General features: G+C 39.6%; 1 protein-coding gene across 8 annotated transcripts in view; it reads left to right on the top strand.

The window, feature by feature from the left end:
- Positions 1-16,169, top strand: part of LOC137260942 (myelin regulatory factor-like) — an 87,021-nt gene extending 70,852 nt beyond the window's left edge. For 2 of the 8 annotated variants that reach the window (XM_067798512.1, XM_067798516.1), the window contains 19 exons: positions 1,075-1,327; positions 2,770-2,894; positions 3,566-3,782; positions 4,953-5,148; positions 5,629-5,705; positions 6,809-7,010; positions 7,211-7,411; positions 7,557-7,781; positions 8,063-8,241; positions 8,898-9,065; positions 9,479-9,583; positions 9,928-10,028; positions 10,572-10,688; positions 11,810-11,835; positions 12,840-12,993; positions 14,008-14,170; positions 14,452-14,554; positions 15,170-15,244; positions 15,968-16,169. In XM_067798512.1, the coding sequence (XP_067654613.1) occupies positions 1,075-1,327; positions 2,770-2,894; positions 3,566-3,782; positions 4,953-5,148; positions 5,629-5,705; positions 6,809-7,010; positions 7,211-7,411; positions 7,557-7,781; positions 8,063-8,241; positions 8,898-9,065; positions 9,479-9,583; positions 9,928-10,028; positions 10,572-10,688; positions 11,810-11,835; positions 12,840-12,993; positions 14,008-14,170; positions 14,452-14,554; positions 15,170-15,244; positions 15,968-16,069 (2,789 nt within the window). In that variant the 3' untranslated portion in view covers positions 16,070-16,169. Of the gene's footprint in view, positions 1-1,074; positions 1,328-2,769; positions 2,895-3,565; positions 3,783-4,952; positions 5,149-5,628; positions 5,706-6,808; positions 7,011-7,195; positions 7,412-7,556; positions 7,782-8,062; positions 8,242-8,897; positions 9,066-9,478; positions 9,584-9,927; positions 10,029-10,571; positions 10,689-11,809; positions 11,836-12,839; positions 12,994-14,007; positions 14,171-14,451; positions 14,555-15,169; positions 15,245-15,967 lie in introns of all 8 variants that reach the window. The other 6 variants (XM_067798509.1, XM_067798515.1, XM_067798513.1 and 3 more) reach the window with 5 other exon arrangements.
- Positions 16,170-16,536: the final 367 nt, after the last annotated feature.

The raw sequence follows: 16,536 nt of genomic DNA, 5'->3' as shown, positions 1-16,536 counted from the left end.
TTGAATAATCCCAATTTTGTTGGGAACTTTTGATGTAGACGTGTAGATATTGTTACATGTTCTGTAATTGGAGCTGTGATCCCCGTGAAATAGGATGTTTAAATATTTTTGTAGACGTATTAGAAATAGAGACATGTGGGGGGTTTCTTTACTTTTGGCCCAAGATGATGAAGGGCGAATTACTTCAGCAGGTCTCTGCATTGAGGGAACTATTTTCTCAAATTCTTTTGAAGCTAAAAAATTGGTGGTGAAATTTGACAATATTGTTTCAAATATTCATGTTTGCATTCGTTTTGAAGAAAACAATTAACTGAATATCAGTGTTTACAGTTCACAGAAGAAATTTGAATGATCTGTTTCTCTTGTGCAAGTGTGTTTGAACGAGTTACCAATCTGATTGTCAATATGGATATCACAGCCAAATGGTTAAAACCCTCTCCAATTATGCTGTAGACCCAGGTGTGATTCACAATGGTACTACCATTTTACATGATTTGAAGAGCATTTCTAGTGTTTTCATGACATTCATTAACATCATACTCACTCACTCATAGTATTGTCAGCATGTCATCTGGACTTGACTATATATTCTGAATGAGGTGTGAGTTGTCCAGTTTATAAAGAGTCTGCATATAGCTGAGCAGAGTTGCCTCCCTTTATCTTGCATGGATCTGATAATCATGGTCTTCAAATTACTGAAACACCTTGAATACGATACAGGACTTAAGCAAATGTATTTTAAATTACTTTTATCTTTATTTTCCATCAGTGAGTGGTGTGGGTTTTTTTCTTCCAAATTTCAGGACAGTCTTTAAACAATGACTGTAATTGTCTTCCAAACAACACAAACAGGTAAACCAGCTATCAGGAAATTTCTTTTAGTGGCATTTTAGAAACTGGGAAGTATGAAAAGCAACTTATTCCTTTCATGAGTGTGATCTTTCGTTTCAGACCCCTTTTCAGTTGTCAGTCACACTCACAACATAAAGAAGCTGCTATCCATAAAGTTTTCCATATCATCTTGAAATTGTTTTTACAATGTGATTGTGTGATTGTGCTTTTGTTTCTTCACAGACCCCAAGCCACATTCAATGGTTCCTGTAACCACAATACCTGGCCCGATGTACCCACAACACAGAACCCACATCCAGATGCCAGGGAAGGGACCACCCCCAGGACCCCCTCCAGGGCACCTACCTGCCTACATGCACGAGCCCCCTAAGCTGAATCACCTGCCTGCGACACAGCCGCCGCCTACACCTCATTCTCACTCCCACCAGATGACTCCACCTCACAGCCATCCCATAATGAACTCCCACTTTGGCAGGTGAGATCTACATCAGAAACCTAAACTATCAATACAAGTTATAGAGGTCAATAATTGGTAACTAAATTTCGATCCATTATTGATAAATATCAGTGAAGTAACATTGAGCAAAAATGCTTAAAAAATATGAAAGAAGTGCATATATACTGAACAACAAAAGAAACACAAGTTTTTTTAAAAAATTAAAGTGTTTTTCTCCTATTTAAAACGTGACAGAAATCCAGAGTTGCATTTCTTTTGTTGTTAGGTATATGTCACATCACTGGCGAGTGGTGACATGGTGTTTATGCACAGATTACTAATAAGACCGCTCTGAACATAAGTTTGAAGCAACACATTAATAGAAACTTAGATTTGTGTTTTGTTTGAGGGTTTGAAGCAACACATTATTAGAAACTTAGATTTGTGTTTTGTGTGAGTAAATTTTGACTCAATTCTATCACAAAGGTTTATCTACGATATCTGTAATCATTAATTATTTTTCCAGTCAATAATATTTCTGATCATCAGTCATTTTGACCAGACAAACTGTCAGTAGTCATGTTTTGTGATCTTGGCCATAGCTCAAGCAGCATATTCAAACTGAGTAGTGGCAGAGGTGAAATCAAATGAAATGCTCAAGGCATTATTAAACCCAGTTCAGTCTAAACAAATTACACAAAATAAATAATGTCTGCCTTTACTTCTTTGAGTAATACTAGAGACACTGAGTAAGAAGGAATACTGATCACTTCTGCAGCAAGCGGCTCATTGGTCTAGGGGTATGATTCTTGCTTAGGGTGCGAGAGGTCTTGGGTTCAAATCCCGGACGAAGTCCCACCTTTTGATAAATCAAGACGGCTCTTTTCCATTCTTTTTATTAGTTCCAAAGATCAAGAGGTTGAAATAAGAGAGTAATGAAAAGCTAGCCTTGTATATGTGGCTCGTTGGTCTAGGGGTATGATTCTCACTTTGGGTGTGAGAGGTCCCGGGTTCAAATCCCGGACGATCCCTGTATCTTTTGGTAAATAGAAACTGACTGTTTTGATTGTCTGCCACGTCATTAACAATTAGGCACGTGTCACCAGGCTTGGAAAACGAGCTTAATTGTCACATGAAACAAAAGCTAGCTTGTTTGCAGGAGCTTACAATTGATGAAGGGTTGAATGTTCTACTGGACATTGAAGGTTGAATATCGTTGTAAATAAAAGAAATGAAACTCAAACTATATTCCAACTGCCCCCTGCCTACAATGTCGCTCTCTCAACAGTGCTTGGCGCAGTGTGCCAAGGGCAGGATCGACGTGTGTTCATTGCATCATACCATCACATGAAATTCGTGTAGCCAACTTGAAGGAGCTGTAGCAAGCGATTCGTTGGTCTAGGGGTAGGATTCTCACTTATGTTTTGTAAGTGGAATTAGGTTGTTTATCATTTTGTTGATATCTGTTTATCTCTTTCCAGCATAAGTAACCTCCAAGGCCAGCCTACGAAGAAGCGCAAGTATCCCGATTCCCCCAACAACACAATGATGACCAACATGCTCAACGGCATGAACAATATTGTCAGCATCAAGCAGGAACCGGCAGGTATAACAACATCGCTGTCACTGTCATTGTTGATGTTACTGGGGAGCTGTTTTGCATGAAGTCATGTTACTGCCCGCAAATACCTCTATGAAATAGTGCTTAAAGATAATGAGATCTTTGTATATATTAATCTTTGGATAGTTCCTTGGTAGTGCTATTATCCTGTCTGATGGCACTATACCCTGCTTGTAGGTTTTACAACTGTCATTTTATTATGGCAGAGTTGGAACCATGGTAAGTGAGTGAATGTGGTTTTATGCTGCTTTTAGCCGTATTGCATCAATATCACATTGGGACACCAGAAATGGGCCTCACACATGAGGGTCCAAACTTGGATCTTCACAGCATGACAAGTGGACACTTTAACCATTAAGCTACCCAACTGCCCCATGGTTATGTATCTTTGGTAGTGCCAGGATCTACTGTTAACTAGTGATCCTTTGTCACTACCCGACTGGAGCTTGAGACAAAGACAAAGACTGGCATAAAGTCCTACATTAAGAATGTCACACCGTAATAAGAACAGAAATGCTGTGCCAGAGTAAACCAAGCTCACTCTCTCATAAACTTTTTATTTAGAAAAGAAAGTGACTGAAATTATTTTTCTCTTATTCAGTTTAGTTCTTGCTTATTTTCAGTTTTAATTTGATTTTGCCCATTTTCTATCCCAGCAGGCTTGGACACACCTGATCTGTTTCTGAGGAACTCGTGTCCACTTCCTGGCCAGTCACCATTCCCTGGTTACACAGTGCCAGACTGCAGCGGAGACGACGACTACTCCTACGACATTGATGGCAGCTTCACCGACAGCACATACCAAGTTATCAAATGGCAGCCTTACAACCAGCAGAAGTATTGTGTGTTGACCGATGGAGAACTCAAGGACATGTAAGTGTTGTCATCATGGATACCACAATGTAGAAACAGTATCCATTTTGTATTATTACTTGCACAACAGGTATGTCCAAAACTTACTTATAAAACTGTTTCACAAAAGATTGATATGGGAAGGGAAGTAACTCTGAGGAAAATAATCTCCTATAAATAATAAAGATAAGTCAAATCAGTCAAGCTCCACAGAGTCACAGCCAATTCACAGACCTCGCAATACTATCAAAGTCAACCGTTACAGCTCCACACAGTGTTTGACAACTTACAGCCCTGAATGGTGTTATACTGGCAACCAAATGGTTGATGTTTGGTTAAATTGTTTTTTTTGTCAGTTCTAATCAGTTCTTATTGATTTCAACTACCCTATAATGAATATAGTAAAATCATACAATTCATATAGTAAGATGTATTGGAAATATAGGGGCTTTTCAGTGAGCCTGCATTCTGAAACCAGTGTTTGAAATAACTTAGGCCTGTCCGACTGTGCAATATGGGTTAGGTTTCTAGCAGATGGTCTGTACAAATAGCCTGTCTGATGGTCTGGTACAAAATTTAGATGTTCCATACCTCAGAGTAAATTCACACAATCTTGGTGTCTGGGCTGGTTACATCCATTTCGGGGCTGGTAACATTTTGAAGTAACCAGCCCTGATGTCTAGCTGGATTTTTGGCTCATTTCATACACTGCTTGAGCAAAACAATTTAAACAAACAAACCTGGGTTGTAAACTTTTTCCGGATACAATAAGATACGATTTTGATGTGCACTTACCCACTGTTGGCAGAAAGGATTATACTAGAACATTAATAATTATGTCAGACTCGGAAGCAGGTTGAACCAGGGAAGTAACTCTAAAGAACCCTTCTCCCCTGGATGATCAGTATAGAAAGGGAAGTAACTCTGACATAATTCAAATAATTTGATTACCTTTTGAAGGTGATATTTGAGCCTATTATATGTGGGTAGCTGTAGCTGTAGGTCTTTAGAAAAGACTGATGAAAGGGAAATAACCTAACTTATTTTGTTAGCAAGGGAGATAACTGAAGTTAAAGTAAATTGAGCTTCTATTACAATATGTCTTGTTCAATGTAGCCATGTCTTTTGTCCTGGATATTTTGGTCAGTACAATACCTTACCCTGCGTCACATGTAAACTCTATCATTCCAGTCCTACGCCATCATATCGTGTAGATGCTGACAAAGGGTTTAACTTCTCGGTGCCAGATGACGCCTTTGTATGCCAGAAGAAGAATCATTTCCAGGTTACAGTTCACATCGGAGCTTTAGGAGAAGCTAAATATGTCCGAACAACAGAAGGCGTAAAGAAGATAGAAAGCTTTCATCTGCATTTTCATGGTATTAAGGTAAGAATAATGTACATGAGGTCTTGCATGATTTCATGAGAGTTAGCTTTCTCTTGTATGCATTTTAGGTAAGATTTCTTGTCATTTGCTGACCCAATTTATGGAAAACAAAGATTTTCAAGAATGTGAGCATATGCATGTAAATGTATTTGCAGAGTTATGACTGTATGGAGTTTGAGAAGGTCTGAGTTAAAATAGCTGTACTTGCTGCCAATGACAATCAAAGTTTGAATGGTCTCCTGCCACCCATGCTTGTCATAACAGTATTTGGTAGTCAGACTGATGGATTTTGTTCACATATGTCAATGAATTCTTGTTTATGTACGGTTGTTATAGCCCTGAAATACTGTACAGTGCAGAACAACAAATGTGTTGACATACTTCAGAGAATGCTTAGACATTTGTTACTCATGTTGGCATGTGCTGGCATCATCATGTTCATTTTAGATAAACTGGACAATGGTGTTACTGTTTTTGTAGATGGAGTCAGCGTCACAAATCATCAAGATAGAGCAGTCACAGTCAGATAGAAGCAAGAAGTCCTTCTACCCTGTCAAGTGAGTTTCTATCATCTTGCAGTCACCTGCCACACACACCTGGGGATCTCCGTAACAGATCCCCATGCATCCCAGTGTATCACTGTAACAGACAAGTACACACATCCTTTGGGATCCCAGTAACAGATGCCCATCACTCTTTTGGGGATCACTGTAACAGATGCCCATGCACACAAGGTATCCCTGTAACAGATCCCCACGCACCCAGGGGTATCCCTGTAACAGATCCCCACACACCCAGGGTATCCCTGTAACAGATGCCCATGCACACAAGGTTTCCCTGTAACAGATCCCCACGCACCCAGGGTATCCCTGTAACAGATCCCCATGCACCCAGGGTATCCCTGTAACAGATGCCCACGCACCCAGGGTATCACTGTAACAGACAAGTACACACATCCTTTGGGATCCCAGTAACAGATCCACATCACTCTTTTGGGGATCTCTGTAACAGATCCCCATGCACCCAATGGTATCCCTGTAACAGATCCCCACGCACCCAGGGTATCCCTGTAGCAGATACCTACACACATCCTTTGGGATCCCAGTAACAGATCCACATCACTCTTTTGGGGATCTCTGTAACAGATCCCCATGCACCCAATGGTATCCCTGCAACAGATGCCCATGCACCTGAGGGTATGCCTGTAACAGATCACAACACACCCATAGGATACCTGAATACAATCAACCATTTCTGTCTGAAGATGCATGATATACAACTCTTGGATATTTTCTTATTCAAGCAGAAATAAGACGATTACATCAGTGGGTGCTAATGACAATTGACAGTTGATTTTCTGCCTTGCTTAACAACAGTTCAAATCTGATATAAGTTTTAAGTATCATGAATCATACCAGACATACAGTGGAAGCTGTCTAATCTGGCACTCATTGGGCCTGATGAAATAATCCGGTTTAGACAATGTGCCGGATTGCACGAAAGGGACTTGGATTTTTGGCCGGTGTTGACAACTTGGTGGATTAGACAGAAGCCAGTTTGGACAGCTTCCACTGTATTTACAAGCCAAAACTGTTCATGTCGCTGACACTTACATCCCATATGGATGGCGTGCTGAAATGTGTTTATTGCTCTTCTCCAGAGTTGACCTGCACTCTGATCAGGTTACCAAGGTCACTGTTGGTCGGCTGCACTTCAGCGAGACAACATCCAATAATATGCGCAAAAAGGGGAAGCCGAACCCTGATCAGCGCTACTTCATGTTGGTGGTGGCACTGCAAGCCCACAGCGGAGAGAACAGCTATCTGGTGGCTGCTAGCAGCTCCGAGAGGATCATTGTCAGGGTAAGGCTATATTGATGATGATGATGATGATGATGATGATGATGATGATGATGGTAGGAGGATGATGCAGGAGTGTAACTTTTTTCATTGTAAAGGCAGTCTTATGTTAAATGCTGTCTTGTTAGAGTAGATTTGCTATCTGACCTCTCTGTATATATCACTGAGCCCCAAAAAATATCCCACAGCACTTTTCATTGCAGGCATCCAACCCAGGCCAGTTTGACAGTGATGTTGACGTTTTGTGGTCAAAGGGACACACCCAGGATTCAGTGTTCCATGTCGGCAGAGTTGGTGTCAACACAGACCACCCGGACGAAGCCATGACCGTCCATGGCAACCTTAAACTGACTGGTCACCTAATGTCACCATCGGATATTCGGGCCAAAGAAAATCTGCAGGAGGTACAAAGATATAATTTGTGGATCTTTGCTCATGCTTTCAATCACAACAACTGTTGTTTTACAGGGTAAAAGAATTTTGTGACAAAGTCAAATGATTGTGTGACAAAGTTTATCTGTTGTCTAAATGTATAAATGTTTGTGTCAGGTGAATACGAAAGAAGCACTGCAGAAGGTTCAGCAGCTCCGTCTGTACAAGTACCAGTACAGCCAGGACTACGCCGAGAGTGCTGGCATTGAGGATCACCAGCGCTCTGACACTGGCGTTATTGCCCAGGAGATGATGGAGGTGTTGCCTGACGCTGTCCAGGAGACTGGAGATGTCATACTGCCCAACGGTCAGCGCATCGAGAACTTCTTGGTTGTAAGAAAGGTAAGACAAACATTTTGTATCAAACATACGACGTCTGTAAACATCTGTACCTGAATTCTGTTTCTTGATGCTTGCTGTTTTAGAAGAACTTGTTTTTTCAAGGATTGTTTTCAAGTATTTATCACGTTACTTTTTGAATTTGGTCTTTGTTGCTATGGTTACCTGTTCCTTACTATCAAATGGATTTATTTAGGAACAGGCATGGTTACTTTTGGAAACATAGAGCTAAGCACTAACTTAATACAAAAGTTCAATTAAAATCTTTTATGAATGACTTTCAGGATCGGTTGTTTATGGAGAACGTTGGAGCTGTAAAGGAGCTGTGCAAGCTGACAGACAACTTGGAGAACAGGATTGATGAACTTGAGGTCATGAACAAGAAGCTTGCCAAACTGAAACGATTTGACAGCCTAAAGTCTAACATGAGTCTAAAGTCTGCATCCAGTGTCAGTACCGTTAGGTAAGAGAACATTTTGCATCTTCTGTTATTGACTACTGCAATCTTTCCCAAATAAAATCTTTTACTCTGATGCAGTACTTCTCTGTTGCATGTGACAACTCCTCTATAGATGATCACAGAGAGAAGTTCTTAATCTGTGCAAGGCATCTAAGTCTTGTAGAGAGGCAAAGTTACATTCGGCATAGATCTTATGACTAGTTCTAAATGCAATCATGGGCCTTAGAAAAACACATTTCTGGCACTAATACTCATTGTGGTATAAAATTATCACACAAGGTGAACCTTCTATTCTGTGGCAAGCATCTAGTTTTTGGGAACGGAGAGACAGAGGTAGGTGTATTCATTGGATCTGATCGCCAGTTCTACATGCAATTAATAGAGGCTGTGCCATTACATTTTTGTTGAAAATGGCAAACCCTTGTGTGTCTAGCATATTCATGTTCTGAGAGCATTCTCTGATTTTAATGAGAATTCTGATTTTATCGAAATTGTGCTGTATTGCACCCAGTTATTGTTTCAAAACCCTGTAAGTGTTTGAAGCTGTACTTGTTAAAATGTTGTGTATTTTTTTGCTGATTTGCTGTTTTGTTTATTATTTATCTGTATTGTATATCAATATTACCAACATTATCAATACAATATTATCAATATTACAGCAGCAGTGCCCCACCAAAGAAATCACACTCATATCACCATGGTAACAGCAAGTCTGGCCACAAGCACAGCCGCCACCAGGTGCCACCTCCAAGCAGAGTGAAGTCGCTGTGCAGCAACCGATTCATCCAAATTACCATCATCATCCTCATCCTCATCATGGCATTCTGGTGAGAACACAATCTTCTCAAAACATTAAGACTCTCTTGACGTCCCAAGGACAATAAAGGACATATTAAGATGACCTGTGAAGATACGGAATATTTCCGAGTGTTGTGTTTAACTTTTAAGTGAAGACTTTTGACTTAAGGTGTAAGTAAAGAGTCGTTTACATCTTTGTCATGTAATGTGGGGGTATATCATTGACACCTCGTCTGTCTGTCCGTCCGTCCGTAATCATTTTGTTTTTGAAGCTTAACTCAAAAACTGTTCAATATTTTTAGACCAAAATTGATGGATATAATAATCTGAACCTATGGGTGTGCCTTTTGGTACTTACAGAGTTTTGGCATTTTTATGTTTTTAGTTATTCCATGGAAAATTTTGGTCTTAGTCTAATGGTGGGCTTCTATTTCTGCTTCAGTCTGGTAGCAATAACCACACTGTACATCTTAGAGCGGCGGAATGGCCAGGAACGTTCCAGTGATACGTCTGTAGTCGCAGCTTCACCAGGGTCCTCGTTACAACCGTGAGTAGAATGTGTATAAAATTTGTACTGTTTCATATGATCCATCTAAGATAAACAAGAATCATGTTTGAAAAACAATGTTCCTTTATTATTCTTCATCTGATGCTTGTTGAATCAGAAAACAGTGTATAACTGAAATCCAGTCCAATGGGCTGAGATCCAAAGAAATTCTCAGGCATGTTAACATTTTTGTTGGAAAGAGATGTGATTCCTGTAAATATTGTACCTCTATTTCATTACTGCCGTAATCTATTTTGGTTGTCGTTGGACAATAAGAATTTTCAGTTTCACCTTTGATTGTAATTAGTTCTGTGGTGAACATATGCTTTTGTCTCATTCTGCAGAATAAATACAACAGCACTGCCTGTGATAACCTCAACTACGCCTGCTCCACCACGAGATCGCACTACACCTAAAGCCCGACCAGAACCTGCCTCGACTACAGGCAAGTTCACATGACTTGGCGTTCAACTGGAACAACTGGTTTACGTTCATGGTTTACATGCAGTATTATATCTCCATCCCCTCATGATCAGCACCCTCAAACCATTCCTTGAACACCCATGGACCAACATCATTGGTTCTGTTTACGTGGTGCAGTTGACAAAATGCTAAAGATTTCCATCTAATCAGTGTTATTAATACTAACAGCCAAGAATAGACTCTATGGTCTCTGAGGCTGCCCTAAAAAATTAAACGTTCCTCAAGAACACTTTTCTCAGAGAACATTAGTTTCACTTTTGTGTAAATATTTCAGAAAGGATGATATTGCTGTACAAAGATTTATTTTACAGTCATATAAGTTCAATCAGGTGTAAATGGGTACCTGGTAGGATGAACTGGTAATGTATCATATAATGAGCCCATGTTGTATATTTAGATGAGGATAAAATTGAAGTGCAATCTTGCCACTTGATTGAGGTGAAAATGTGAGCTTCAGTGGTCAGCTTTTATTATTATTATTGTTATTATTTTTATTTGTGAACAGCTGCCCAACCTATGACAACAAGGACTATACCAGCCTACCCTGTCTGTGAATCTGAGTGTGAGCGTCACTGCTGTTCCCCACCCCAAGAGGATGAGCCGAACCCACATCAACATAAAAGTAGGTGTCAGGGTAGACCCTCCGTCCCATTCTGGACTAGAATGAGCCCATTGTTCCAGCATGTTTTGGAGGCAACAAAACTGAGGATGCACATGTGGCTTCTCATGACTTGTGATGATTTGGGTTAGAATTGATCTTCAGCAACCCATGCTTGTCGTAAGAGGCTACTAATGAGATTGGGTGGTCAGGGTAGCTGTCTTGATTGACCAACATGTCATCATGTAGCGAAGTGAGTAATTCGATGATCATGCTCTCGATCACTGTATTGTTTGGTTCAGAATCAATCATATAGACACTGCTGTCGTATAGCAGGAATTTTCCTGAGTGTGGTGCTAACAGCAAACAAAAGAGACTCAATCTCCACAGCTGTGCCTGAATTATAAGGCAATACTGGTCATCAATCTGCTGTTTGTCTAAAGAGGTTTGAGACTCCCCTCATGACACGTCCCAGTAGCGTGGGGTAGCCATGATGTTAAAGGATTTTATTGTCACTCCAAAGACCCAGTTTTAATTCCCCACATTCAAACTATGTGTTTTGCACGTTTCCAGTGTTCAACTCTGTGGTATTGCTGGAATATTGCTTATTATCTTACCTCACACATACACGTCATTTTCTGATTGGCTGAGTGTTCTTCTATTATTTTCAATGTTCCCCGCTCACAAGTGAGTCTAAGTTACCTGCTGAATGCTGAACACATTTGGTACTTTCTGTTAATAATTCGTTTTCTTGAATAATTGAGTCATGTATGATGTATAGAAATTACCAGTGTTTTGTAAATGCAAATTGATGGAAGGGAGATAACTCTAAATAATTTTTTTGTCAACTGTCGTCAGTATTGGCTAGTTTAGCTGTAATAACGGTAACACTATTTTTCTGGGCATTATCATTTGCAGGAGCCCTCTGTCTTTTCAACTGCACTCTTTCGTTAGGCAGTTAATGAAAGACCTTAGGCTTCTGCAAATGATAATGCATTGAAAAATAGCATTACCATTATAATATTCAGTCCAAAACATATATCAAATCAAATCTGTCTCAGTTAGCTAACATATTCAAACAGGTTTACCGGCGTTCATTGTTTGAGTTCGCAAATATGCTAATTTGTGTTTCACTCTCATTTCAGATCCTGTTCCACTGTCCAATATTGTGGTAAGTTACTCCTTACTTCAGAAACTTCAGTTGGAATGCCACTCAAATGGGAGAGAGGGAGGTCATGGGGAGGTGTTAGGCTAGCCTTGTAATTACAAAGTGTGCTTATTGTTACCTTGCCTGGCGATCTGCATCATTGGTATAAGGAACTGGTCACTGCAGGTTCACGATACTGTTGTTTGATAGGCATCAATTTTACACTACCGCATGGTATTTCGGTGTAACAGCAAATATGTAACTGGCATTTAGTCCAGGCTGCGGTGTGTGGTCCTGTACATGAAGCTAAGATCACAAACCAAGTGAAGTTCAGAAACGTTGGGTGTGGAGAGTCTTTTGATTGGTGACAATGTTTCTCCACTTGACTCCTGAAAGTTTCTAGTCCTTCCCCACAATGAAACACATGTGTGTGGTACATGTGGTCTCACCTTAGGCAATTGAGTTTGTTCAAAATTGCTTCTGTTCATCCCAGCAGAATATGGGTACCCAGTGGGATAAGTCATGTGACAATTGTCTGGGGTAGGGATAATAAGGATTGTGTGTAAGTGCTTTGACCATGTGCTTTGCACATAGATTTGGGCTCATTATGAATTCACAGTTATCATTACTGGGCAAGTTCAAGGAACCACACACATTAATATGTTTTGTGGTAATTTTTGACATGTTATGTGGTAATTTTTGACATGTTATTATCCCCCGCAAAACGTGTTATTAAAATGCACCCAATCCGTGCATCTGTCCATCCATGCACATTTATCTCTTCCGGAGCAGAACTTTAAAACCACTCCGTATGTCTTCACCAAACTTGGCACAATGATAGATCTGGTGGTATATTAGTGCCTTTTGGTAGTTTGGGTATTCTTAATAAAATATTTTTTGTGTTTCCATGGCAACAAGTGTGATTTAGACTGAAATTGGAGGTAATGCGGGGGATATTGATGACTGTGTTATAGCCTGTTTTACCTCACCTCACCCATGTTCACTAAAAATTGTTACCTGTTTTTCAGACTCCGAAGACTACACCTCACTACAACACTTTCACAATCGACATTCCCAATGAATCACAAAACACCCCTATTGTCATCAACAACGATGGCTACCATGTCATCAACAATGACGACAACAACATCCATCACTACTACAGGAAGAAAAGGAGTACAGGTAAGCAGAGTTATTTCCCTTTACTTCCCTGATATTTTAGGATTCAGCTGCTTGTTTAACTTTACTTAAAAATGCTCACTCAGATGTTTTGTTAGTATATAAGCCATGAAGTCTGTAATTCTCTTTAATTCATTCATTAATAGTGTCAGTGAACAATCAGGTGATGGATGTAGCGTGATTGGTGGCATAGCCCAGTTGTTAAGTAGTTGATCACGACACCAAAGACTGGGGTTCGATTCCCCACATGGCCACTGAAGCTGTGATGATATATCGTAATATCGATAATCGTGATACTTTTTCAGACAATTAATATATCAATACTTTTTTCGTATCGCAATATGTATCGTTGACCTTAAAATTGTTAACGTTCACTAGAAATTGACGGTTATGTGAAAATTTGCACTGCTACTTGATATAAAAATATATGTTTTTAAAAATACATGTTTTTTATAACTAACTGTAGCATACCGTGAAGTGCATCGAATCAAATCGTATCATTCTAAGATATCACGATATGTATCGTATCGTAACTTTTCTATGTCGTCACACCCCTAATGGCTGAAGGTGACATGACCCCATGCTCACAATGTCATTATTACAATGACAATGCCAACAAATGATCAATGTGGGACACACCTCAAAGAGAGGGAGATCCACTGAGGTGAGTGAGTTTAGTTTTACGCCACACTCAGCAGTAGTCCAGCTATATGGCGGCGGTCAGTAAATAATTTAGTCTGGACCAGACAATCCAGTGATCAACAACATGAACATCGATCTGTGCAATTGGGAACTGATGACATGGGTCAACCAAGTCAGTGAGCCTGACCACCCGATCCTGTTAGTCGCCTCTTATGACAAGCATAGTCGCCTTTTATGACAAGCATGGGTTGCTGAAGGCCTATTCTACCCTGGGACCTTCATGGGTTCCACTGAGGTAGTGTCGATAAGAGCAAGTCTGATTAGGGTCTTGGTGGTAGTATCAAACATTCAGTGTTTGGTTTTCTGTATTTTCAGCGCCAGAAGATCAGCTGCAACTCCAAATTATTATCAAGCAGCTCAACTTTACCATCGGCCCTGAATATTGTATGGTGCGAGGGGCATGTGAAGGTCGCAATAATTCCTATCTGGCTAAACTCAGCCGTTACTTTGGTTCAATGCCTGTCACCATTCAATTCAAGTAAGTTGCAGATATAGCAGGAATGTGTTGGTTTTTTTAACAATAGTTTTCATTAAATATGTAAAGACAAAGGTTAATAGTTTTCACCACCGAATTCCAAAGTTCCTATTAAACTCAACATTCTATGAATGTGGTGTCCTTTTACCAACATGACATCATTTGTATTATATTGTTAAAAAAAGAAATAACGATATTTATTTAAAAATGTAGCTGTATTGACACAGGACATAATTGGTTAAAGCATTACTGAAATATTCCATGCTGTGTTTTTGTTTACTCAGGACAGACCGAGTAGTCCTGGTGGCCTTCTGCAATGACTCCTTCACAGCCTCGTGTCTCGAAGCCAGTGCTGGTAATGTCTCAGAAAAAGGATACAAATTAAGGGTATGTTTTTTTTGTTGTTTTTTTTTGTTTGTTTGTTTTGGGGTTATGTTTATTTTTATTCGTTTGTTTATTTGGTCAGTCAGTTTGGGAGTTCGTTTGTTATGGTTTTTTGGGGTATGGTTGATTGATTGGTTAGCTAATACCTCATACAGCACTATTCCAGTTGTTTAATAGAGCCCTGCACACTCTGGACCAGCAATCCAGTGATCAATATTGTGAGCATCAGTCCAGTGTGTCAGGGTATGTTGACACAGTCAACTAAGTCACATAGCCTGCCTGATCCATTTGGTCCCAGGGGACCAATTCAAACCCAGATTCCATTCAGGAGATATCAAGCATTAGAAATTACATGTTGACATGTACAAATATGACATTCACTAATGTTTATTACACAGAAACAAATTTTTTTCAAAAGAATGTTTTCGGAATAATTCTTCTGGGAAACAACCCAAGGGAGATAACCTCACATTCTGTTTATATTTACAGATATGATAGTCACTGGTGTTTATTAATTATCATATAGAAAATGTTTTGAAAAGAATGTTTTATGAATAATTCTGCGTGAAAACAACACAAGGGAGATAACCTTCCGTCACCTTCCATTATATGTTTCAGAGCACAAATGCTGAGTTTAATCTGACCATTGGTCTCCACTATACCAGCACCTACAAGTTCAAGATCAGTCCAGATGTAAGTAGCTGCTCAATTTGAACTTGTGACAATTTCATAGAATGTTCAATAAAAACAGCTTGTTGACCTTGACCTTAGCTACTCTACATATGCATGGCCCGGGAGGGAAAAAGGCACAAACAGCAGGTCAAGTTAACTTCATCAATTTCCGGAGCAGACAATGTTATTAATGTTGCGTTCGTGTTTACATTGGAAACAATAAAGTGTCTGTAGCTTCTTTTTTAAAAGTTATAACATTGCTGATGATTTTTTGACACTTGGATGTCAAACGGCAAATTGTCTTGGTTGTTCAGACATGTTGACATCCAACTGACAAAGGTGCAAGAATAGACTCAACCAGTTGTAACATGGACACACAATGCATTAGTATTCACCTGATCAGGTCAGGATGAACAAGCTGTAGTATATGTATGTCTTTCTGTTGCGTCCAAAACTATTTTGTATATTCCATGAATCCCTGTCTCACTAAGAAGTTATTTCTGAAATTTACACGTACCAAGACATAGAACATGATGGCTAATATTAATTATTTATTAACTGAAACTGAAAGACTGAGGATTTGTTTTAAAAGGCTTTGAAGCTGCTGCATACATTTTAATGGGCATAATTCCCCACATAACCCAAGCTGCATTCGAGCTGCTAAAAGTTTAATTGTCCTACGACTTATACTGCCGGGTACCCATATATGTGCTTGTTATACTCATTTGAATTTTTTATTTTCAGAATAATCTAAATATCTGTTCTCTGACTTCAAACGCCCCTGATGTATATGAGTATAACCTTACCTTCAAGAGACAACTGTGTGCTGACAGCCAAGAGAGTTAGAGATGATATAATGTGTATTTTGCACATCACTGTAACACTGTCAACAGTGTCAACACCTGGATAAACACTGTCCAGGACACTCAGGGTTCATCTTGCTAGGACTTGGATCCACATGGATCTGTTACTGTACCATGGATCCATTACAGAGACATAGATCTGGCATTGTTTCATGCACTGGCATTGCTATTTGGATCCAACTGGACGTGGAGATACATTATTATGCCTTGGCTCAAAGATGAAGTGTATCCTATTTGAGACATGGAGCCAGATATGGAGCCGGTGCCAGTTTTCAGGGAGTGTTTGATGGGCTGTTTATACAGCTTGGACCTTCATATTCAACACCACTGTTTACACTTTTTGAAAAACTTTGAATTACTTTAATGTGTGTATTCTTAAGATATGTTATTGCACTTAGTGAGGTATGACACAATTAGATCAAGCATCCAAATACTAGAACAATGCCAATC

This window comes from Haliotis asinina, chromosome 14, assembly GCF_037392515.1.
Source record: "Haliotis asinina isolate JCU_RB_2024 chromosome 14, JCU_Hal_asi_v2, whole genome shotgun sequence".
Lineage (NCBI taxonomy): Eukaryota > Metazoa > Mollusca > Gastropoda > Lepetellida > Haliotidae > Haliotis > Haliotis asinina.
Note: the sequence above shows the minus strand (reverse complement) of the source record. Positions and strands in the feature narration are given on the sequence as shown.